This window comes from Phocoena sinus, chromosome 11, assembly GCF_008692025.1.
Source record: "Phocoena sinus isolate mPhoSin1 chromosome 11, mPhoSin1.pri, whole genome shotgun sequence".
NCBI classification, from domain to species: Eukaryota; Metazoa; Chordata; class Mammalia; order Artiodactyla; family Phocoenidae; genus Phocoena; species Phocoena sinus.
In genome coordinates this window covers 47,907,906-47,932,698 of record NC_045773.1, presented here as the reverse complement: position 1 = coordinate 47,932,698, position 24,793 = coordinate 47,907,906, and the positions used below count along the sequence as shown (strand labels likewise).

The 24,793-nt window shown below is 57.9% G+C and overlaps 1 protein-coding gene across 8 annotated transcripts; it reads left to right on the top strand.

Annotated features, from left to right (window-relative positions):
- Window positions 1-25: 25 nt before the first annotated feature.
- VILL (villin like) lies at window positions 26-24,584 on the top strand. Of its 8 annotated transcripts, none has more exons than XM_032649407.1 (21): window positions 28-420; window positions 10,044-10,274; window positions 10,619-10,685; window positions 10,853-10,927; window positions 11,249-11,454; window positions 12,729-12,837; window positions 14,101-14,211; window positions 14,515-14,714; window positions 15,098-15,176; window positions 15,280-15,378; window positions 16,093-16,231; window positions 16,453-16,553; window positions 18,501-18,638; window positions 18,744-18,902; window positions 19,436-19,615; window positions 20,191-20,336; window positions 21,326-21,470; window positions 23,221-23,406; window positions 23,574-23,645; window positions 23,837-24,064; window positions 24,318-24,584. In XM_032649407.1, exons 3-21 carry the CDS (start codon window positions 10,620-10,622, stop codon window positions 24,429-24,431), a joined length of 2,553 nt encoding a protein of 850 aa, XP_032505298.1. In that variant the 5' UTR covers window positions 28-420; window positions 10,044-10,274; window position 10,619; the 3' UTR covers window positions 24,432-24,584. The 8 variants fall into 8 exon arrangements, 7 of the variants coding, with proteins under 7 accessions (XP_032505298.1, XP_032505294.1, XP_032505301.1 ...); XM_032649409.1 differs by lacking the exon at window positions 28-420 and adding an exon at window positions 5,179-5,227; XM_032649403.1 differs by lacking the exon at window positions 10,044-10,274.
- The last annotated feature ends 209 nt before the right edge of the window (window positions 24,585-24,793 follow it).

Genomic DNA, 24,793 nt, shown 5'->3' with positions numbered 1-24,793 from the left:
TGGGTCTCCCGGTGCCCCAGCTTCTGAAGAGCAGGGGCCAATGGGAGCAGGATCTCAGGAGCCACGGACCTTGACTCCAAGGGGAGCTAGGAAACCACTCTGCCCAGTGTTAGGACCCTGGTTTCATCTCCCCAGACAGAAGTGGTCTGGCTCACCATCCTCCCCCAAGGACTCCAGCCCTACCAACAGGCTTCCAAGTGCAGCCTGAGGAAACCACAGCCCACACCCCAGCCCCTCAGAGCCACAGGCATTGAGTGTGGTACCTAAACCCATAGCCCTCGCATACGCTGGCTGAGGTGCTTTGGTTATCAGATGAAGCATGCCAAAGGACCCAGGAAGAGAGTAAGGATATCCAAAACAGTTTTCTTGCGCTGGGACATCCAGAAACATTACCCTCAGCCAGCCCCTCTGTATGAGAAGGTAAGGGGTGACAAGTTCCCTGCCCTGCCCCTCTGCTAGGAAGTCCCGGCAGAGCCTTGGGCACAGCCTCACCACTCTAAGAACTGTTTCTTCATAATGATACCTAATTCAGATAACAGAAAACACCAGGGTCAACAATCTCAGCAGATAGGTCTTATCCCCATTTTGTGGATGAGAAAACAGAGGCCAGTGAGACAATGCTCTGCAGTCTATTTTGTCTGTCACAGGGATACAGGGTTCTGCCAGGCATGTATATTCATCCCAAACAACACAGGGCACAGTGTTATATCAGGCCAGGAAGCCTAATATTTACCCAGAGATACACCCCAAACCCCCCCCACCCCCTAGTTAGTCTGTGCCATGCCCCTAGGTGCCCTCTCTGCAGTAGAGCTCCTGGCCAGCCAGAGCGGTCACCCCAGCTTCCTCCCTGGTCTGGATTCCTAGGCTGTGTCCCTCTCTGTCCCTCTGTCTCTCCTTTGCTCAGCTCCCTAGCCCTCTCCCTCCCCTTGGCTTCTCTGGCATTGCCCCCAGGCCCCACCTCTGCATACAAGCAAACAAATGGTTGAGAACTGTCACTGCCCCTGAAGCTAGGTTTAAATGGTCTGGGGTGGGCTTGAGGATCTGTATTTTTAAGGGCCCTCAGGTTTCTAATGGGCAGCCAGAACTGAGAATCACTGGGTTAGGAGAGGGTGCTGCAAGGGAGGTGTGGGGTGGAGAACCTAGAGCCCACATAGCCTCCTCCCGAAGGCCTGAGGGTCCAGTGTGTTCTCCTTGGAGATCAGGCTAGTGGCCATGCCAGTTGGTGAATCTGGGCCGTGAGCAGCCTCTTGATTTGCAGGCAGCCCTGGCACAGGAGATGTGTGCCACGCCAGCATCCCAGGTTACACAGACTATGCCACTTATCCATAAGCTCAGCAGACTGTCTTCCCAGGTGGGCTTTCCCCAGCCACTCCTCCCCAGCCTCCTACCCGGGTCCTGGAATACAGAAGTGATAGGTGCTCAAACAAGAAAACATCAGGAGGTGAACTCTCAGTATGCCAGGTCCCAAGCAAGTGACCTCTTGATGACCTGTTCCCTTCCCACCTATTCAGAGGACCCGTGCCAGCCCAGCTCTCTAAGGGTGGGCATCATATTTTTACGTGCCCAGATGATTCAAAGGTGCAACCTGGGCTGAGAACCTCCACTCTGGCTATGGAAGAAAAGAAAGTCCCCCAAAACTCTTCCAGGCCTGACACCTCCAGGTATGGCAGAGGAGCTATGGGCAGGGCTTAGGGGGAATGACATATATTGCTTTACCTGAAAGATGTTATGTATTGATTGCAGAAAATTCAGGAAACTCAGAAAAGTACACAGAAAACACCATATGGACACTGGGAGTCTTTCCCAAGGCAGGGGTGAGGAGGGGGTCCCAATAAGAGCCCCCCCCAGCTGCCTGACAGCTCCCTGCTTTTACAGTGAGGTGGGGAGCAGAGTAGCTACCCCCACTTCACATTGGAGCAGTGGATCGCACAAGCCACCGGGAACACCTCACCTGGCGGGAGGAGGGGGTAGGGAGGGTACCGTCCTGGCCCCAGCTGTGTCTAATTGGGGTGGTGCACTGGGGCTGCGCAAGGCCACGCATTCCCCGCCACGGAGACGCAAGGCATCGGCACCTTCTCGTTCGCAGAGACCTAGGGCTGTTCTCTGGGCCGTCCTCGGCCTCGGGCACTCCACACGGCTCATCAGAGTGGTGGCCCCCGCAGGCACAGGACAGGCTCCATCTCCTCGGGCCCTGGCCGTTCCCATGGCGCCCTCGGGGGAGTCGCTCTCGGACCGTGCGCGACCCGGTTACTGTGTCACTGCTCCTCCGCGGCCTGCAGCCAGGTGGGGGGCGGGAGGGGATCCACGCGGGCCCAAGGCCGCTCTCCTCAAGGTCGTAGGACCGGACGTTTCCAGGTCCCTAGAATCCAGGGATTCAGGGATCCAGGACACTGGTCAGGCAGCCCCGGCCCAGGTCCTGTCCGCGCTCCGGAGGGGCGCCCCCCCCGCCACCTGGGACCCGGTCTCCACGAGAGGCAACATCCTGCACCTGTCTGGGAGGGACTCGGAGGAAACCTGGGACACCAGGACGCCGAGGTGGGAACCAGAGCGCAGGTAACGTAGGGGCGGGGCCTGAGGCGGGGCTGGCATCCAGCGCCTGCCCCGCCCACCCCAGGCTCTCCGACACCTTTGTCAACTTTGATGCCGAGGGGGCTGGGCCTTTGGAGATAAGCCGGTGGTGGGGGGGGCGGGGGAGGAACAGAGTAGCGCTGAGAACCCTGGGAACCTGCGGGGCGAGGGTGGAGGTGGGTCGCGGCGTCCCGGGGCAGGAAGAGGTCAGTGGTACGAGGGAGTCGTGGCCAGGTCGGTGCTGGATGAGGCAAGCCAGGCTCAGTCCCCTTCTGACTCCAAGCCCGGATCCGTGGGAGGGTGGCCGAACCGGAGGAGCGGTTGACCGAGCTCCATTCTTGCTCCGGAGGATGAAGGGAGAGGCCGGGTACCCTCTCGTCCTTGTAGCATACTGGCTGCCTGTGATCACTGCTCTGGGCCTCAGTTTCCTCTCTCTGTGCCAAGGGCTTGATCCCATAGAGCTTGTCCACACCAGACACAAAACAATGCTGCTCATCTGGACCCCAGGCCAGGTCCTGGGCCCACTGCCACCGCTCCGGGCCTCGGGTCACAGATTACAGGGTGGGGCGGTTCTGGAGTAGGGCAGTTATGAGAGACTTCCTAGAGACCCAGAGAAGTCTAAGGGGAGGGGCCTTGGAGAGGTCCTTGTGCCCCCACCCCGCACCAAGCTGCTGAGGCTGCATTGTGCCAGGTGGGGTGTCCTGCCCACAACGAGGGCGGAGGGAGGTGCCATTTTGGTTGAGTCAGGAATGTGGAAAGGGAGCCATGGGAAGATGTAGGGGAGAGGCTTCCAGGCAAAGGAAACAACAAGTGCAAAGGTCCAGACACTAGAATGAGGTCCGCGTCTTAAGAGACACAAGAATCCTGTAGCTGGAATGTAGTGAGAACTGGGGACAGTGATAGGAGATGCAGCCAGAGGGACAGGCAACTGGGGATTTGATTTTAGGGAAGCTTCTGGAAAGTTTGAAGCAGGGGAGTGGCATGATCTGATTTATGGTTGAAAGATCCCTCTGGCTACGGCGGGAGGATGGATGTAGGGACCAGGGAGATCGAGAGAGGAGCTCGTGCTGCCAGTTGGTGTGAGAGGCTGCTTTCCAGAGCAGGGCAGGAGTTGTGAGAGGGCTGGCCAGGCTCAGGGGCCCGGATGAACCAGCCGCTGGCCAGTCTGCTGGGTGTGAGGGGAGAATAGGAACCCAGGATGGCTCCCAGGTTTGGGGCCTGAGCAGCTAGATGTTCCTGCCATTTCCGGAAGCTGTGAGGAGGTAGATCTGAGAGAGGCCTGACGTGGATGTCAAGTGTAAGGGCAGACGTGCCAGGACAGATGGGACGAGATAAAGGAGACAGATGGAGGCTGGGGGAGTTCGGGAGGGGTGGGAGTTGGGGTCAGAAGAGAGCGTTTCCATGGTGTTTACAGCCTGGGGACTGGAACTTGGGGAAAAAATAGAAAGGAGACGGGGAAGGAGCGGAGGCTTGTGCCTGCTGACATTTAAAGGCCCCAAAGGAGGCGGCCGGTGTGGTGGGGAGAAAACTTGGGCTGGGGGAGGTTTCAAAAGGAAGGGTTGGTCAGCGGAGGTCCTGGTTGGTGGAAGGGAAAGGTAAGGTGAAGACAGGGAGCCAACCCCCAGCTTGTGGGCTCTGGGGACTAGGAAAGGGCCATTTCCAGGGAATGAAGAACAAAGACCAACCAGGGTGGACTGAGAGAGAAAGTGAGATGAGGTGGGGAGAAGTGACTGCATGTGATTTTGCTGGGGCCCAGACAAAAGGAGTCGGGAAACAGGTGTGCACAGGCAAAGAGGTGGAGCCAAACGCAGGCACCTCACAGGCACACACGCACAGTCACAGAAAGGAACAGAGGCTCAAAAAGGCATTCTCCCACACACGAGGTCAGACACACAGACACACACAGGGGCTGGCCAAGTGCCTTGTGACACGGGCCTCCCTCCACACACAGGGACCCAGTAACTCTATCTGTTAAACACAGTCACACACCGGCAGTAGGTCCTCCTGGGCACAGCTGGACCCAGATTTCCTGGAATCCCCTCACCCTGTGACAGAGAGCAGTGGGGGTGAGGACTGGACATGGGGAAAGGGTCTTGGGACCAATGGCAGCTTTTTTTTTTTAAGGGATTTTTAAAAATTAATTATTTATTCATTTATTTTTGGCTGCGTTGGGTCTTCGTTGCCGTGCACGGGCTTTCTCTAGTTGCGGTGAGCAGGGGCTACTCTTCGTTGCGGTGTGCGGGCTTCTCACTGCGGTGGCTTCTCTTGTTGCAGAGCACAGGCTCTAGGTGCGTGGGCTTCAGTAGTTGTGGCGCACGGGCTTAGTTGCTCCGCAGCATGTAGGATCTTCCCGGACCAGGGATCTAACCCGTGTCCCTTGCATTGCAGATGGATTCTTAACCACCGCGCCACCAGGGTAGCCCCCAGTGGCAGCTTTTAGCAGTGTTCCCGCACTGGAAGGGGCATCCACACCAGCTGCACCGTGGCTGGGACTGAGGCCTGTGGTCTAAGTTAAGGATGGCCGTGCCCCTGGAGGTTCTGGAAGGCTCTGTTTTCCAGCTCTTCCCCCACCCCACAATCAGGAAGGAAAGGAGGGGGCAGCCTAGGCGTGGAAGCTGCGTGTTCCCTGCAAAGGCTGGACTGGCCTCTCCCACGATGGGTATCAGCGCTCCCTGGGGAGGGCTGTGCCGGGCAGCGAGCCCAAATTGGGGTGGGGAGGGCAGCAGAGATGCAGGAGGGAGCCCTGGCCACCTTCCCCCACCTTCTGAAGTGACCTGGGTCTCACAGAGCCAGACTGCCGACCCCCCCCCGAACCAGCCTTGGCGCTGCTTCCTCCTAAAGTTTGCTGGGGTGGCCTGGCCTTCTGGAGGTCGGGGATCAGGGACTCTCAGAAGGGAAATCACAGTGGATTCCACACCCCACATCTTGGTGCAGCCCAGGCCTCCATCCCCCACTCTCTCTGGCCACCGGTACCCTGGAGGTGAGGCCTGGCAGTCCAGCCAGGGGAAGGGGTTGGCTCTCAGAGAGCTGGGTTAATATTTGTTGACTGACTAACTGATTGACTAAGTGTGAATGCCCCAGCCCGACAAGTGCTGGGGCGTGTCCTGCTGGGCGGGAACAGGGATTCAGTTACAGTGTTGGGGAGGGCAATGGGCAGAGCCTGGCCCCGAGCCAGGCCCAGCACTGCCCACAGGCAGGGTGAAGGAACGAGCAGTTTCCAGCAGGTAGGCCGGGCAGGGAGGAGACTGGGGGGCCAGGGTGGGGAGGGCTGCCCCAAATGGGGTGTACCACGTCGGTGACTGGGCTCGGGGCTGCCGAGGGGCCGGCAGAACTGGGAAGGCAGCGAGCAGCCCAGCAGGTGAGGACACTGGTGGAGGCAGGGAGGCTGCGACCAGAGCGATCCTCAGGGGCAGGAAAGTGTCAGATTTTCTATGGGGTGGGGGGCGTGTCTGTCTCCCAGAGTCCATACACCTGAGGCCGGGGCCCTGTCCCTCCCTCCCACTCCAGCAGGCAGTGCCCCCCCCCCCCCGCCCCCTTCCTGGAAGTCGGGCAAAGTGACCTCAGGGTCCGCCCCTTCGCAGGATCCTCAGGAGGCGGAAGTTACACACCTAGGGGAGAAAAAGGGGCACCAGAGGAGGGAGGAGGCTCTGGGTAGAGGGAGGGGTGGGGGGTGTGGAAGGAGGGGGCTCCGAGGGAGAGAAAGGGGCACCAGAGGAGGGAGGAGGCTCTGGGTAGAGGGAGGGGTGGGGGGTGTGGAAGGAGGGGGCTCCGAGGGAGAAAAAGGGGCACCAGAGGAGGGAGGAGGCTCTGGGTAGAGGGAGGGGTGGGGGGTGTGGAAGGAGGGGGCTCCGAGGGAGAAAAAGGGGCACCAGAGGAGGGAGGAGGCTCTGGGTAGAGGGAGGGGTGGGGGGTGTGGAAGGAGGGGGCTCCGAGGGAGAGAAAGGGGCCCTTGGGTGGGAGGAGAACGCGGGGAAGGGAAAAGGAGGCCAGGGGAGAGAGAGTGCATTGGGGAAGGAAAGGGGTGTGAGAGGGCAGTTCCAGGGGAAAGAAGGGGGCATCTGGAGGAGGAAGGGAGCACAGAAAGGGTGGAGGGGCAGTCAGGAGAGAAGGGGGCACTGGGGAGAGGGAGGATGCATGGGGGGAGGAAAAGGGCACCCAGTAAAGGAGGGGGCACCGGGACAGAAGGGCACGTCAGAGGAGGAACTGGACATCTGGGAGAGGAAGGGGGCCATGGCTGGAGGGAGTGAGCCCCCAGGGAAGAGAAAGGAGCTTCCAGTAGGAGGAGAGGATACCTGGTAGAGGGTCCCCACTCGGGGTGGGTAATGGAAGGGGAAGAGGGGACACCCTCGGGTGGGAAAGTCTGGTGGGTCAGAAGGGGCACTCTGGGGAGGGCAGGGGCCTCCTGAGGGAGAAAAGACTGCCTGGAGGAAAGAAGAGGGTGCTGGGGAGATAGGGCCCCCACCCTTTGAGCATCCCTTCTCCATCCCCCCAGAATCCAGTTGGAAGACAGGTTACATGGGATGAGGCCTCAGGCCCTGGGAGCCTGAGAGTTTGGCTCTGCAGGCTGGCACTGGATATACGGGCACCCTCCAAGCTCCCTGGGGATGATGCTGTCCCCACCCCGTGCAACCAGCCCAGTCCCAACTTCCTGGCCACAGTCTGACTTCCCTGCCCCACAGGGAGCCCTGGTGACCCCTGTGCTGAGCCAACCAATCTTCCTGTCACTCTGTCACTATTTCACAGTTACAGCTCCTAGTCTGTACCTCTGGTCACTGCCTGCCTGTGCCCTGGTGGTTGTCACTAATCACTGCTTCTGCCCATCACCGCCGAATGTCACTACCCCTGTCACTTGATGTCACCACGTGTTTCCTGTTGCTTGAGACCACCATTACATGGTCACCGTGTCTGCCTGTCACTCATGTCACTGTCACAGCAACAGGCCATCACTGCGACAGCAGTTCTGGGTGCAGTTAGTGCACGTGGTGACTCCCTTCTCTGTCCGCTTTCACTCCTGCAGTCATGGGCTGAGAACCTGCCAGGTGTCAGGTAGCAGGAGCCGGCAGTAAACCAGGAGGACAAGCCCCTGGCCCCAGAATCCAATGCTCTAGTGAGGGAGGCCAGGCCGTCAGCACACAGGGTCTCCAGTACGGGTTCGGGGGGCGGCTCTAGCCCCAGCTGGAACCCCCTCTGCCCGCCCTGTTCTGGGCAGCTCCCTCTTCCACCCCACCTCACCCCACATCCACGGCCATCTTGGCCCTCTTTGAGAGGGCTGGGTGTTTCCCACTGTGAGCTCACCAGGGCCTGGGCCCGGCCTGGACAAAGACGTAAGGAAGCTGGGCCACTCGGTGCCACCTGCCACGCTCTGCCTCTGATTCTGTAACTCTGTATCTCCCCTCCCACTTCATTTCCCCTGATCATGCAGGGTCAAGGTTGTTCCTCCTGCTGATATAGCATGGCTAGAGTGGAGTGGAGAGGGGAGGGGAGAGGAGTGAACACACACCAGGGCCACTAGGAGTGAGAAATTCAGAAAGAAGGGACTTCTGGGTCTATTGGGCAAAGCAGCAGCAAGAAGGGAAAGTTGCAGCTGGCAGGATTTAGTTTACACGTCGAAAGAATTTCCACGGATGAAGGAATGACCAAACCTCATGCAGAGGTTTCTGAAGGAGGGATACAGGGAAGCCCGGGGTCGTTGAGAGTCACCTGCCGACATGAAACAAAATCCAGAGCCCCCTTCTTCCCCAGATCCCTCTCATTCCACGCTTCTCTCTCCTGTGCACACTCAGAACCACAGAGCACGGCAAAGTTGCTGTTTGCAGAGCCAGTGGCTGTTTGCAGTCTGTGTGTATTAAGCGTTCAGCTGTGTTTCAAGAATTTGAGAATGTTTTGGTCTGATCTATGCCAACTGCTCACGTCAGCTAAGCCTGTCACTTGCTGCAGAGTCTGTCATCTTCAGAGACAGTCCGTGTGTGCAGAGTCTGTCCTGGGTTTGCAGAACATGTGTCTGATCTGCAGAGCTTCTTTCTGCCCTGAGCCTGTTTTGAGAGTGTCTTTTTTCAGAACCTGGGTCTTTTTAAACAGTCTGTCCCTCTTTCTTCATGGATAAGATATGCTTTTATTGCAGAAGCGGCCCTGAACGCAAGCCTATCCCTGTCTCCGGAGCTTGTCCCGCGGCCTTGGCTGGGACATCTCTTTCTGCCTAAAAACACCGTCCCTGTCTATAAAGCATTGTCTGTTTACAGTTCCTGGCCCTGTCAGCAGAACCTGTTTCCTCTGCAGGGAGTATCTCTGTCTCTAGACTCTGTCCCTATTCATAGAGTCTTTTCCTATTTCAGAGCCTATTCTGTCTGCAGAACCTGAGCCCTATTTGTACAGTCTGTGACATTTTTCAGGGCCTTTGCCTATTTGCACAGCTTGTCTCAACTTCCTGGATAGAAATTCTTGTCTGCTTGCAGGCTCTACTCCTACAAAGAGTTTCTCACCTGCCATGGGTCACTGTGTCTGGGAGCACCCCTGTCTTTCGACAGAGCACATCCCTGTTGGCAGAGCCCATGCCCGTCTGCACAGTCTACTCCTAATTCCATGTGTACTTGTTAACAGAACCTGTCCCTATTCATGGAGCCTTCATCTCTCTCTAGAACTCATCCTTTTCTAAAGCCTGTCCCTGTTTGCTGAACCTGGGCTCTCTACAGAACCCAGCCCCGTTTTAAGATCTTGCCCATGTCTGGGGCATCTGTGCTGGAACATGGTGCTGATTTCCTGGCCGGCTCCTTTCAGCACATCCTGCCCTCTCTGAAGACACTGTCACTGTTAACAGAGGCTGTCTGTTTGCAGAGCCTGTGTGGGCTTACAAAACCTATCCCAACCTGCCAAGTCTCTGTCTATACAGGCTTTGTCTGCAGAGCCTGTGTCTTTTTGCAGAGCCTGGATTGCTCTGCAGAGCTCACGATTGCTTGCCCAGGCTGTTCCGATCTCCTTGTTTGCAGGATTTGAGGCTGTTTCCCAAGGCTGTCCCTGCATGCACAGCCTGACCATGCCTAGAGAGCTTTTGCCTGTCTCAGAGCCTGCCTCTGTCTGCCAAGCACTTCTCTGACTGGTGATGCTGTGTCTCTTTGCAGAGGCTTGCCTATCTACATGCCTGTTCATATCTGCAGAGCCTGTCTCTTCTGCAAAGAGTCCCTGTCTTAAGGGTTTGTCCCCATCCACATTTGCAAAGCCTTTCCCAATTCTGCAAAACCCCTCCACACCTGCAGAACCCGGGACTGTCTGTAGAGCCTTTCTCAGCATTCATAACCTTTACTTGTTTGCCCTTGTCTGAAGCTTGTCTGAATTTCCCTGGGTCCAGTCTGTGTCTCTTCACGTAGGTCATCCTTACAAAGGTGGTCCCTGTCAACAGAACTCATCTTTGTCAGGAGAACCTGTGCCTGTTGCATCCCTTTCCTGGGTCTGAGGAAGTAAGCTGTCCCTTTTCTCTGCAGGTGCTGTGTCTCTTTGCATGGTTATCTCCTAACTGTCTGAAAGACCTACGCCTATTCGCCTTGTGTGCAGAGCCTGTCTTGTCTACAGGATTCTGTCTCACTTCAAGAGCCTGCCCCTGTTTGCAGAGTCTGTCCCTGCCTACAGCACCTGTTGTGACTAGCAGAGCCCTCGCCTGGCTGTAAGCCTATCACTGTCTACAGTGACTGTCCCTGGCTGCAGATCCTGTGTCTGTATGCCTAGCCTGTTTCAAACGCCCTGTCTGTTTGCAGAGGTTGTCCATAGACTCAAAGCCTATCATTGTCCACAGAGCTCAGCCCTGTTTCAAGTACACAAGCACAGACGACAAGGCAGGTCCCTGTTTGCAAAGCCTCTGTGCCGACGTCTGCAGTACCCTGGTGTCCTGGTGTGCTGGCCCTTTTGTTTACGCAGCCCTCCTCATGAGAGGCACAGGCTATGATGAAGGGTCTTTGGAGAGCTGTGTGTGGGGAGAGCTCTTGCTTAGAGCCCAGAGTACAGGCGGCCAGGGCCTGAGGACTCTGGCTACTGTTCCCTCCCTCACTCTTTCCTGATCTAGGATGGACACCAACAGGGGCCTCCCAGCCATCGAGAGCCACAGGGACCTCCACATATGGATCACTGAGGTGAGCTGCGCGACCAGACAGAAGAGCTGGTGATAAAGACAGTGTGCAGGTCTCTGAGACCAGTCTTCTCCCGCCCCCCACTCAGAGCTCCCTCCCCCTACGCCAAAGGGTCATGGCTGGGAGGAACAGGGTCTCCCAAGTTGTCACTAGGCACCCTCCTCTCCCAGAACCTGAAGATGGTGCCGGTCCCCGAGCGGGCTTATGGGAACTTCTTTGAGGAGCACTGCTATATCGTCCTGCACGTGAGCACTTCAGGGGGGTGGGGGGTGGGGTGGCTGGCCCTTTGGGGGTACCGTGGTGCAGACTAAGCCCCGCCCTGGGAAAAGGCAGGCTGGGAGCCCAAGAATCGCATCCCATACGGAGGCTGCTGCCTTTGAGGCCTCTTCACCCTTCCCTCGCCGGTCTCCATCTCCTGTCGGTGGAAGCACCTGACCAGTCTCCCCACAGCCCTTTGTACATTCTCCACCTCGATCTCCCCTCTCCGCCTCAGCCCTCGGGCCCCACCCCACTCCTGGGACCTCAGCCCCTCACCACACACACGGATGCAAACACCTGGGCCCTAGGTCCCCCAGAGCCTGAAGGCCACGTCGGGGGCGCCCAAAGACCTGCACTACTGGGTCGGGAAGGAGGCGGGTGTGGAGGCGCAGGGTACGGCGGGCTCCTTCGTGCAGCACCTGCAGGAGGCGCTGGGTGGCGCCACCGTACAGCACCGCGAGGCGCAGGGCCACGAATCCGCCTGCTTTCGCAGCTACTTCCGCCCTGGAATCATGTGAGTGAGGCGGGCAGGGGCCTGGGAGGGACAGGGGCCGTGCGGCGGCTGGCGGCCTGGGGCAACTGTCTCCCTCATCACAGTGTGTGGGGTGGTATTTTTGAGTGGGGCGGGTGACAACTTATTGACATACAAACCATACCATACACCCCACCCGTTTAAAGCATACAATTCAGTGATTTTTTAGTGTATTCACAGACTTGTGGGATCCATCGCCGTAATTTTAGAACGTTTTCAACACCCCCAGAAGAAGCCCCGTACCCTTTAGCATCACTCCCCATTTCCCCCAATACTCCCTTGCCCCAGTCTGTATAGATTTCCCTCTTCTGGACATTTTACTTAAATAGAATTATACAACACCATTTATGGATATACCACATTTTATTTACGTATTCATCACTTAATGGACATTTGGGTTGTTTCCACTTTTTAGCTGTTATGGGTGGGTAATACTGTTGTTAACATTTGTATACAAGTTTTGGGTAGTTTTCCCCCCCAGTTTTATTGAGATATAACTGACACACAGCACTGTATAAGTTTAAGGTGTACAGCATAATGGTTTGACTTACATATATTGTGAGATGATTACTGCAGTAAGTTTACTCACCATCCAGTATTGTATACAAGTTTTTGTGTGGACATATGTTTCTCATTTCTCTTGGGTGTATACCCAGGAGTGGATCCCAGTGCTGTTTTTCAGTTTGCTTTTCTGTTACTATGCCCAATAGAAATATGTCTTTTGCTGTAAATTGCTTCAAATATTTATTTAATTAACAATTACAATATATTAGGTCGAACCATAGGAAATTGCCAGTATTCGATCATTTCTGTTGAACCTGATACATGCAAATGGTATATACATAAATGCACGCACACATGTATACATGTGCATGCAGAAAACACGCCACCCCATGTATGTCCACCTACAGATGGACACCCACATACGTCGGTGAGTATTCATGTCCACCTACACACATATACGCGGTTGCATGAATTCCATGCACGCACATCTGTACGCACACGGATAAACAGATACACGTTTTTCCCCACATGCATACATGTATATACACATTCATGTGTCCACGTATCTACACATGGATAAACACGTGCACATTACTGCCCCCATATGCTTGTACACACGTGTTCATATCTACTTGCACACACGTATTAAACAGGCATGTGTCCCCGCGTGCGTGCATGCAGGCGCGCACATCTGCACTCACCCCTGCGCATGGCAGCATATGGTCTCACGTGGGACCCCATGCTCTCCTCAGCTACCGGAAGGGAGGCCTGGCCTCTGCCCTCGAGCACGTGGAGACCAACGTGTACAACATCCAGCGACTGCTGCACATCAGAGCGGGGAAGCACGTGTCAGCCAGCGAGGTGAGAGCTGCCAGGGATGCCACCCGACCATGGACTCAGCTGGACTGCGTGTCCTGAAGTGTAGGGAAGTGTGGAGGGCGGTGGGGACAGTGGGGGGAACGTGGGAGGTCAGCATTCCCCGATGGCCCATCCTGATGAGGAGAGAGAAGGCAGAGCCAGGCTTCCAGCCCCACCCGTCCCACAGCTCCTTTGACCCTCTGTTTCCTCATCTGTCCCATGGACACACTGAGAACTAGGGAGGTGAGGCAGACAAGATGATGCACCTGGATGGCTCTGCTACGCAGCACAATGGGAAGTAGCATGATTTAGGGAGGTGCACAGCCCCACATTCTCATACACGTCATAATTGTCACCCATAGGCACACCCAGTGTCTCCACTGTTAGCCCTAATGCCACTCGGTCCCTAGAGTGCCCTTGTGCAAATTAGACCGGAGCGCCCCTTACTTCCATCTGTCAGGATATTGATGGGAAATACTGATCTTGTGAGAACAAGACGGTTTGCTGCCATCCGTGTAATGAACAGTCAGGAGTTTGACGCCTGCGATGTGAATGGTGACAGTTGTGTACGTTACTGTCTGCATGGTATGTGGCAGCTCTGTGACTCACAGACAGTCCCACCCAGGCTCACACAGTGTCACCCACAGATTTAGTGATCATACATCCCTGGTCATGCAGCGCCACCATGCAGCCCCAGGTTTTGCCTGTTAGCCTGGCATAATTATTCAGAGCTCCCACTTTTACTCTCCAAAGCATTGGGATGATACTTGCCCTTTCCACAGATAACACACTGTCCCCCACACAGGTACACATGCACTGTCAGCCAGGAGCTCATAAACTTCTTCACATTTGATGTTCACCTACACACACATCTACACATGTGGATAAACTGGTACTTGCGCCCCACTTGCATCCATGTGTCTGTGTACGCATGTACTGCTGTGGACTTGCACTGAGTGAGAAGTGTCAGACTCGGTCACGGACACCCTGTGAAATGCAGCATAACCTACGTTTACACATGCCCAGAGATGCACCCAGCCACATCCACAGTGACGCTCAAGGTCTCACATGCTTACATGGATGCGTGCCTGCACACCATCAGAGTGGTGTCACACTCACACATACACCCAGTTGCACGCAGCTTCATGCACATAAGTGACACACCTGAGCTATGCGCACGTGGGCAAGGACAGGCTGCAGTGCCCCTCCACCTGGGTGCGGGTGGTATGACACACTATCTCCCTCCCTGACGCCTGGCTCTGGCAGGTGGAGCTCTCCTGGCACAGCTTTAATAAGAGTGACATCTTCCTGCTAGACCTGGGCAAGATGATGATCCAGTGGAATGGGCCCAAAACCAGCACTGCTGAGAAGGCGCGGGTCAGTGTCTGCCCCGGGAACTAAGGGGTGCAGTGCTCGGGGAGAGGGGTGGTCCTCCAGGTGCCCATCCTCCAGCTACCCCAAGACGTGGGCTTCGCTCTCGCCTAAGAAGCTGAGAAGCACCTACAAACTGAGTCCAGATCCTGAACTGGTGGTACCCCTGGATGCCAGGATAAGGGGATACCTCCCCTGGCCCCCAGCCTCTGGGAGCTGAGCAGTGACAGGAGGATTCTGGGCTGGACTGTCTGAGAGGTGATGGGGGGCATTCTGGGGATGCTCTGACTGCCAGGTCCTGTCCCGCAGGGCCTGGCCCTGACCCGCAGCCTCCAGGAAAGGGAGCGTGGTGGCCGTGCACAGATTGGTGTGGTGGATGATGAGACTGAAGCCACTGACCTCATGCAGATCATGGAAGCTGTGCTGGGCTGCAGAGTGGGCAACCTGCACACCGCCATGCCCAGCAAGAGTACTGACCAACTGCAAAAGGCCAATGTCCGCCTCTACCAGTGAGCAGACCTTGGGAGCGGGCAGGGTGGGTGGAATAGCCCAGGCGTGCATGTCCGGCATTACTGCAATAACACGGTGTCTCTAGGAAGCCCTCTAGAAAAGGTTCATGGGTTTCTGGGGCAGGCCGTGTGGGACCTTAGGCCCAGCCTGTGCTCTTGCATGGCTGCCTTTCTGAGAACGCATTGTACAGACAGGGCGACTGAGGCCCTGAGAGGGCCAGGGAGCTGCCTAAGTCTTCACAGCAAGGCTGCAGTGAAGACCTCAACCTGGGCCCCCAGCCCCCAAGCCTTCTGCCTCTGGAGGTGCAAGGGGCAGTGGTAGCTGGAGTGGAGCCAGGCCCGGGAGGAGCTGAGCTGCCCACATCTGGATGCCTGTCCCCTAGTGTCTACGAGAAAGGCAAGGATGTGGTGATCCAGGAGTTGTCAACCTGCCCTCTGGCCCAAGACCTACTGCAGGAGGAGGTGAGGCAAGCCTGGCCCCAGCCATCCCATCCATCTCCCCACCCACTCTACAAGCCCAACCCAGTCTGGACCACCTACTGACCAGCCCCACTTTGGCTCCCAGGACTGCTACATCCTGGACCAGGGTGGTTTCAAGATCTACGTGTGGCAGGGACACATGACTAGCGTCCAGGAGAAAAAGGCTGCCTTCAGCAGGGCTCTGGTGAGGCTATGGGGCCCTGGCTTAGAAGGACATAGAGCTGCCCTGGTTCCTGGGTAGGGAGGAAACTGCCTTACCCTGCAACCTAAGCTGGGAGACATCCATGTCCTGGGGTCTAAAGAGAGAGGTAATCCTGCCCTGGGGCCAGGAGGGGGATGCATCCTGCCCTGGGAGCCCTGTCGGATGGAGGAGGACATAACCCTGCCCTGGGGTCTAAGCCTGAACACCCACCGCCCTGTCTGAGGGCCGAGACACAGCTCTGCCCAACGGTCCGAGGGGGAACACAGTGCCCCTCTCTGGGGTACCGCGGGCTGCGGCCTGCCTTGGGGGCCCAGACGGGGTAGGACCAGATAGCTTCCAAGAAACCATGTGTAAAAGGGGGATGTGGGGGACCCGCCTTGAGGTCTGATGATTCTCCAAGCACTGGGTGCTCCCTCCTTTTCCAGGAGGGGAGGCAGGGCTCTGCCTGGGGTCTGACGGGTGGTCATAGCTGGCCCTTCCCGAGGCCCGGACTAACGGGACCCTGCCTGTCCTCAGGGACTTCAGAGAAGTCGGTAGTGCCGGAGCCAGCTCCTTAAGCCAGTCATGAGCTCAGTTAATTAAAGCTGCTCAGTGCACTGGCTGGCCCCGAAGCGTGAGCGGCAGGTCCTGCGGGTGGAGCGGAGCAGTGGGCCCTTGGGCCACACGCTTGACAGAACCCCCCCCCCCGCCGCCCAGGGCTTCATCCAGGCCAAGGGCTACCCGAGCTACACCAATGTGGAGGTGGTGGACGAAGGCGCCGAGTCGGCCGCGTTCAAGCAGCTCTTCCGATCGTGGTCTGGGGAGCAGCGCAAGAACAAGCACCTCCGCGGAACGGGTGAGGGGGCGTGGCCGGACGGCGGAGCGGAGCGCCGAGCCGAGGCTTCCTGAGCGATGGGCGGGGCGGGGCTGGAGGGGCGGGGCCTGAGCGGGCCCCAGAATCTCCACGGGAAAGGTGAGGGGGCGTGGCCGGAGGGAGCTTCTTGCGTGATTGGCTGGGCGAGGCGAAGTCTGGGACAGGGCAGACATCGCCAGTGACACCCTCTGTCCCACCCTCAGGTAAATTACTTCAGGTGAAACTGGACGTGGGCAAGCTGCACAGCCATCCTGAGCTGGCGGCCCAGCTCAGGATGGTGGACGACGGCTCTGGGAAGGTGGAGGTGAGGGGCACTGACTTGGCTGGGGGAAGATGGACGCACAGGTGTAGGCTTTGTCTTCAGGTGAACCTTATGGTTGCTAAAGTGACCCAGGTACCCCCAGGTGCACATCTACACACAATCAGGGACGCACGGGGCATGTGTACGTATACAGGCACCCTCCGCCCCGCCAGCTCATATGCATCACGCGTACAGTCCCATGCAGCCACGACCACTTGCTCGGTAACACTCGTGGCACCCAGAACAGTAACATTCGGACAATTAATTGTGCCCTTTTGTCATATGTATGACACATACATATTATAGACACACATACTCATACCTTGTGATTGCACTTATTCAAACAATTGAAAACATGTAAGCATACAAACTCTGCATCACACATGATCACAGCCCCACATGCCCAACACAGAGTCACATCCTGTCAGCCACCCGTCTGGTCTCAGACCAGTGTTCTGGGAGATGCAGGGGTTGGGGGCTCCTTCCAGGCTCTGTACAGGGCAGGGTTGTATCTTGACTAATTGGGTCACCCCCAGGCAGGGCCCTTAATTCCTTCAGGGCTTAGTTTTTTATATGTAAAATGGGGCTAAAGCTGTGGTCCCACCTGACCCCGAGGCTGGTGTGCAGGTGCTGAGAGCGTATGGGAACACGACAGCTGGGCCTGTGTGAGGTGCACTAGTTCTCAAGGTAGGCCGAGGTCTGAGAAAATACTGTTTCTCCAAGGTGCCCTCTGACATTTGCCCTACTATGGATGGACAGTGGCAGTGAGTGGGGAGAGACTGAGATAGGAGAAGACGGGGCGGAGGGGGAGGAGGAAGAGAGGATGACAGGTTGAGGGGACAGAGAGAGACAAAGAAGAGGAGACTGAGAATGAGAGAGAGGGTGGAGGAGACCGAATAGAGGGAGGAGGGGATGAGATGCAGAGCAGGGAGGGGTGAGGGCACAGGGAGAGGAGAAAGGGGGTCAGGGAGAGATGGGGTACCCAGGGAGAGACAGAGGGGCAACCAGCGAGAGAGACAAAAGGAGAAACAGGAAAGCGGAGAGAAGGGCAAGGGAGGAAGGAAGGAGGGGTCTGCAGCCCAGGCCCCAAGCACAAAGCCAGGGAGGGGACGTCCCCCGCCCCCCCCCCCCCCCACAGCAGGCTCGGGGACAGGCAGCCAGAGGGGGGCCCGAGCCAGGAAGCCTGGCTGCCAGGTGAGTGCTGCTCCTGCAGGCGAGTGGTTGCAGTCAGTCTCTTCTGCAGAAGCAGGATTCCCGGTGCTCTGGTCTTTTCCAGAGACTGCTGTCAGGCTCTGTGTGGCCACGGGATGCCCAGATGTTGTTTCTTGCCATGTCGAGGTGAGCGCTGTTACCCCCACTTCACAGGTGGGAAAAACTGAAGCTCAGAAATGTCTCACTGCCGCTGTGGGTGACCGGGATTCAACCAGGGTTTGCCTGGCTCCAGGGCCCATGCTCGGTTACCCACAGGAACAGGACATCACATTAAGTGTGACTAAGTGTTTCCCTTTCAGTCTTTGAACAGGGTTTGCTTTTTTTAAGTGACACTTGAAAAAAAGGAAATTTTTCCAAGAGCCCCAAGGCCTTGCTTCTGCCCAGCTTCTGCTGCCCTGGCCTGAGCAGAGAGCAGCTGTGCAGGGCTGTGGCTGGTGAGGTCAGGCTGGGGTGGCATGTGGCAGCCTGGGCAGCCTCTGGAGTCCTCACCGCTTGTTTGTCCCAGGCACCACACACCAACTCAGAGTCCTGGCTGAGAACAGCCTGGCACAAGTGTGGGTCCCAGGGGTCCCTGGGGGAAGCACAGAGTGTAGGGTGGGCACAGAGCTCAGGGGGAGCCCCTTGTCTGCACAGATGAGGCATGCCCCCAGCTGCAGAGAGCTTCCTGGCTGGACACACGGTGGGTGGGCTAGTTCAGGTGGAGGCACCACCCCTGCCTGTTGGTCCCCTGTTCCCCAGGTGTGGTACATCCAGGACTCACGCAGGCAGCCCGTGGACCCCATGCATCACGGACAGTTGTGCGCAGGCAACTGCTACCTTGTCCTCTACACATACCAGAAGATGGGCCTCGACCAGTACATCCTGTACCTGTGGCAGGTGCGCCGGCCTGAGCAGGGTGGCGGGCACCCTCAAGCCCCAGAGCTCAGGAGCTGAGAGTGGGGTCTGGGAGCCGTGCCAGGCCCTCACCACCCCTGCCCGCAGGGCCTCCAGGCCACCGCACACGAGATCAAAGCCCTGAAGGGCAACGCCGAGGAGCTGGACCTCCAGTACCACGGAGCGCTGGTGCAGGAGCACGTGACCATGGGCAGCGAGCCCCCTCACTTCCTCGCCATCTTCCAGGGCCAGCTGGTGATCTTCCAGGTAGGGCCTGCCTTGCTGCTGTGGCCGCAGCCTCTCCACCCCTCCGTGCACCCATGGCCCTTACACGCATGTGCTAAGCACCTTCTCTGCAGGTCAGGGGCCCAGCGGTAGCCCCTTGGCTTCCTGGTGCTTGTCCAAGGCCCAGGAACTCCAAGGGTGACCCCTGCCTAAGTTTCTTCCCCCATCCCCAGAGGCAGCCACAGAACAGGCGCACAAGTGCGGAAGCGGAACGGAAAGGGAGCTGGGGCCTTACCTGGGGTCACACACAGGCAAAGCTGCTCCCCACTTTCCGTCTTCAAGGCCTGCGGGATCCATGCTCTGACCCCTCGGAGATGGGGTGAGGGGTCTGTTTAGAAAGGGCCTGGTTCCCTATTCTAGACCAATGGCATCCTCACACTCCACACTCAGAGGGTAGAAAACAGAGGTGGCTTCAAGAGAGGGGGCCCTGGGTGCCGAGGCAGTTTGGCCCCCACTGGGAGAGGGAGGCAGCCCCAAAAGCCCTTGCCGCAGCCTGAGGCCCAGCCCTCTCGTAGGGGAGCACTGGGCACAATGGGAAAGGGCAGCCAGAGTCCGCCACAAGGCTCTTCCACGTACGAGGCACCGACAGCTACAACACCTGGACCCTGGAGGTGCCAGCCCGGGCCTCAGCCCTCAACTCCAACGATATCTTCCTGCTGGCCACAGCCGGCCTCTGCTACCTCTGGTTTGGGAAGGTACCCCAGCAATGACTACTTGACTTACGCCTGGGGCAGCGGTGCCCGACCAGGGAAGGGTCTACTCCGCAGCGGAGGCTGACTTCAAGTCCAGCCTCAGGCCGGAGGGAGGTGGGGGAGAGGCCACAGTGTCCCTTCTGGGACCTGGGGGAAGTTATGGGTGGACCTGGGCATCCACGGGTCAGAGCCAGGCCAGGCCCAGGCTGCCTGCCCTCCTTCCTGCCTCGTGCCGGGACTACGTCCCTTCCCAAGTCTCTTGGGAAAAGGAGGCTAGTTCAGATTGCCAGGGTTTTCTCTGATCTTCAGCATAAACAGTGAATGATCTCCAAGCCTGGAGGTCCCCATCCTGTGCTCTGGACCTGGAGAGGGTCCCGGTCCCTGTGACCTTGATCAGCTGAGGAGACAGAGGAAGGAGGGGGAGGAAGGGAGACACTTTGTCATGTGTGCCCCGCCACGAGCCCAGGGCTCCTGTGACTCAGGCGCGGCTCCGCACAGGCTCCTGTTAGCAGGGGATGTGGCACAGGAGGTGAAGGCCCCTCCCTGTGCAGGGCGTGACCCAGCTCTTTGCCTACCAGGGCTGCAGCGGTGACCAGCGTGAGATGGCACGAACAGTGGTCACCATCATCTCCAGGAAGGACAAGGAAATGGTGCTGGAGGGTCAGGAGCCTCCCCACTTCTGGGAGGCCCTGGGGGGCCGGGCGCCCTACCCCAGCAGCAAGAGGTGACAAGGCGGGGAGGAGGGTGCTCTCCTGACCCAGAGGAGGGAACTGAGGCCCAAGAGGGTGGGTGACTGACTAAGGGCCACACAGGGAGGTGGAGAGGCCAGACTGGAGCCGAGAACTCGTGGCTCCCCAGCCCAGGGGCTCCTAGGAGCACAGCCCACCCTTCCCTCCTCCCTAACTTGGAGCACGAAGGTGCCGGGGACAGCAGGGTGGTCGCGCCCTCTGCTGGCCGAAGGTGCTCCCTGCACGGTCCCCGTACTGGACCGTCCTATCGGCAGAGGGCCAGAGGGCAAATGCATTCGCCCACCCCACAATCCCCACGGGTGGTGTCCCCGGTGTAATATGACATATGGGCAAACAGCGTGTGTGGAGTGTGCAAGAATAGTGTGTGTGGGGTGCGTAAACGGATAAGGGTGTGTATGGGAAGGAAGGGCAGACTGAGGCTTCAAAGGGAACTGGGAGCGGAGAACCTGCCTCTCTTTATGTCTGTGCGGCCCAGCTATGCGCTGTGCTCCCCCCAAGTCTCCTGAGCTCCTAAGTGCTGCTGTCGCCCTCTCTCAGCCTGGCTTCCGTCCTCCCACCTTGGGCCTGAGGCGGGGGGCCAGCGGCTCCTCCCTCCCAGGGCGGCAGGGCTCCAGCTCGGCCCTCCATCCGCACTCAGCCAGCCACCCCCTCCTTCCCCCTGCTCCTTCCCCGAGAAATTAATGGGGCAGCTTGCACCCCAGCTGCCTGTGGGAAGACAGACTACCTAACCTGCTTTCCCCACTGACACGAGGACATGGAGGCCCAGAGAAGGGCAGGTGTTTGGGAGTGGATCCTGGGATGGGTGGAACTTAGAGGGGAGCGGGTACCTCCTGCTCCAGGAGGCATTGTGTCCCGGCCCCTGGGGGGCGGTAGAGGGGTGCTGTGCTGGGGGCTGGCTTGGCCCAGGCTGGTCAGAAGCCCAGCTCTCTATGTGCCCCTCATGGCCTTGTGCCATGCTGGCCAGGCTCCCCGAGGATGTGTCCGACTTCCAGCCACGACTGTTTGAGTGCTCCATCCAGACGGGCCCCCTGGTCCTCACGGAAGTGGTGTTCTTTCGCCAAGAAGACCTAGACAAGTATGACGTCATGTTACTGGACACCTGGGAGGAGGTACGGCAGCCTGGGTGCCTGGCTGGGTTGTGAATGGGGGGTGTCTGCACCTGCGTAACTGGGTGTGAGTGTGTGTGACTTTGTGTTTCTAGCCATGTGACTGCATATAAGGCTGCGGGTGGGTGTGTGACTATCTACGACACAGTAACACTGAGTGACTGGGCCATTGTGTGACTGTGGATAAGACACCAGGGATGACTCTGTGACCCAGGGAGCCTGGGGGAGACTGTGGCTGTGTGTCTGGTGTGGTCGTGACTGGTTGTGTAGTTGGGTGTAACTCCGTGTGCCTTATAAGGGCGTGTGTGAGTCCATGCAACTGAGTGCCCATGGCTGACATGTCAGTGCTGAGTGGGTGGCCATAAAGTGACCGTGTGTGTGTGCGTGTGCATGTGCACGCATGTGCGTGATGCCTCTGTGTGACTGCATTTGATCTCTAGTTTATTTATTTCCTCTCTGATCTTTATTATTTCCTTCCTTCTGCTGACTTTAGGTTTTGTTTGTTCTTTTTCTAATCCTTTTAGATGGTAGGTTAGGTTGCTTATTTTGAGATTTTTCTTGTTTTTTTGAGGAAGGCCTGTATCGCTATGAACTTCCCTCTTAGGACTGCTTTGGCTGCATCCCATAAATTTTGTCTGGTTGTGTTTTCATCGTCACTTGTCTGTCTGTGTGCCTGAATTTGCCTGTGTGTGTGCAGCTGTGTGTAATGGCTGTGTGGTCAAGGAACTGGCTATAAGTGACCAGACCGTCTATAACTGGTGACACTGTGAGAGAGAGACAACGTAACTGGCTGCAGGTGTGAATGCCTGAGTGACTGAATTCGTATGACTGTGTAATCATGTTTCTGTGTGGCTGGATGTGATGGTGTTTCAGGCTACTTGTGTTTTCAGGCTGTGTGATCCATTGTAACTGTGCTTAGGTGCAACTATGCATGAGTACGGGTGACAGTGTATGGCTGTGATTTGCCGTCTGGCTGAGTGGTGGTGGACAGTTGTGTCTGTGTATCTGTGGTCGTGTGTGTGTATCTGCATCACTGTGCCTGGGACTCTGTGTGACTGTGGCAAGGAGGCCTTTGGGCTCGCATCCCACTCAGAGCGCAGCCAAAGCCCCTCCCCCAGCCCTGTGACAGGTGGCCCCGACTCTCCCCCTCGCTCACTCTGCTCCAGCCACCATGGCTTCCTGGCCGCTCCCTGAACATGCCAGCGTGCTCAGGGCCTTTGTACTGGTTGTTTCCTCTGCTCAGAACACTTTCCCCCCAGACATACATGTGACTTGCTCCCCCACCTCCCTCAGAGCTTAACTCCAGTGTCATCTTCTCAGTAAGGCTCTCCCTGACTCTAATTTAAAATGACAGTATCCACCCCACCACCACCCCACTTCTCTTCTTTCCCTGCTTTATTTTTCTCCATCTGATATACTACATATTTTACTTATTTTTGTGTCTCCCCCAGCAAAATGAAAGCTCTACAAAAGCAGGGATTTTGTCTCTTTCTTTCTCATGGTTGAGTCCCCCGTGCCTACAACATTGCCTGGCACACAGTCAGTGCTCAGTAAATGTGTGTGGATTGATTGCACACATGCATGCCTGAGACCTCCTGGCACATTTACGGGTGTGTGGGGGTGCAGCCAGCCTGCTGGGTGGGTCTGGTTGGCTGGGATGTGTGCATCAGGTTCTGAGACCACCTGATGGGCAGGGCTGGGAGGGAAGTGGTCAGCTCCACCCGCCCAAGGCCAGGCCCCCTCTGTGGCCCAGGTTTTCCTGTGGCTGGGGGCAGCTGCGAGCGAGTGGAAGCAGGAGGCCGTGGCCTGGGGCCGGGAGTACCTGAAGACGCACCCAGCAGGGAGGAGCCTGGCTACGCCTATCGTGCTGGTCAAGCAGGGCCACGAGCCTCCCACCTTCACTGGATGGTTCCACACCTGGGACCCCTACAAATGGACCGTGAGTGAGGCCTGAACCCCCCATCCTCACCCTAATCCTGGGAGAGGGGCCTGCCCTGGCAGACGGTGGGGGAGCCATTGCCCTGCCCAGGGACCTCCAGTGTGTGTGTGGAATCTGGTCCCATTGGTGCCCCTCCATCCGGCCCCCACCCTGATTCTTGCCCCCAGAACAATCAGTCGTATGAGGAGGTGGTGGAGGGTGGCCCGGGAGCAGTATCTGCCATCGCAGAGAGAACAGCTGTGAGTACTGGGGCCTCCTAGGGGTCTGGGCTGGGCTGGCATGGCCCAAGGGCAGGAGGAGCAGGGAAGGAGCCAGGCGCCGGTAGAGGGCAGGGGTGGCAGTTGGGGGCAGGAGGGCGGGTGGGCTCAGTGTGGCCTCCCATGGGAGCCCATCCCCCAGCTTCCCCAGTCTGAGTCCCCTCTCCTGACAGCAGGTCAGCAACTTCCGGCTATCCAGATGGCCACGCAATGGCAGGGCAGGCCCGTTGGCCCTGTGGGCCCTCAAGGGCTCCAAGGACAGCTCCGAGAACGAGCTGGAGCTGGGCCCCAAGGCGGGCAGCGGCCCCAGATCTGTGGCCAGCAGGAGCCTGCCCCAAGAACAGCTGAGGCACCAGGCTGTTGAGGACCTGCCGGAGGGTGTGGACCCGGCCCACAAGGAGGTGGATGCCTGAGACCCCCGCCCCGCCACTCACCGCCCCAGCAGTAATGCATATAGAGCTGAGGTGCCGGCGCCCAGGGCGCGACCCACTGACGGTGGGCAATGGGCAGGCTGCCCGGGGAGATGTGTGTTCCAGATAGGGTGATGGGCAGAGAGATGTGGGAGAGGATGACACCTCTGGGCGAGTGGGACAGGGTTCTGGGCTCCGCTGATACCCTTCCTCTGCACCCACTCCCTCCTCTCCCCCACCCCAGTCCTATCTCTCAGACTCTGATTTCCAAGATATCTTTGGGAAGTCCAAGGAGGAGTTCTACAGCATGGCCAAGTGGAGGCAGCAGCAGCAGAAGAAGCAGCTCGGCTTCTTCTGAACCCCGGCCCTGCCGGCTCCATCTACGTGGCCAAGACGCCTGCCTGCGGGCACCTCCCCTACACATATACGAGCCCCCCAGGGAGGCTCTCCTGGCACACCCTGCTTGGAGATTCCTGGGTCACTAAAATAAAAGCCTGTGGCCTTCACAAGATGTGGTGAGTGGGCTTTCAGGTCTGGGTCACTCAGCAGGTCCGCCTCTGGGAGAGTGGGCCTCTGGGGTTGGAGGGGTCGGCCGTGACATTCCAAAGACTGAGCCCTCCATACCCTCCGCCATTCAGGGGTTTGTTTCTTGCTGGTCCCTCCTGCCCAGGGGACAGATGTCCCCCCTTGCTCCAGTGTGAGGGTGGAGAGTGAGGTGCT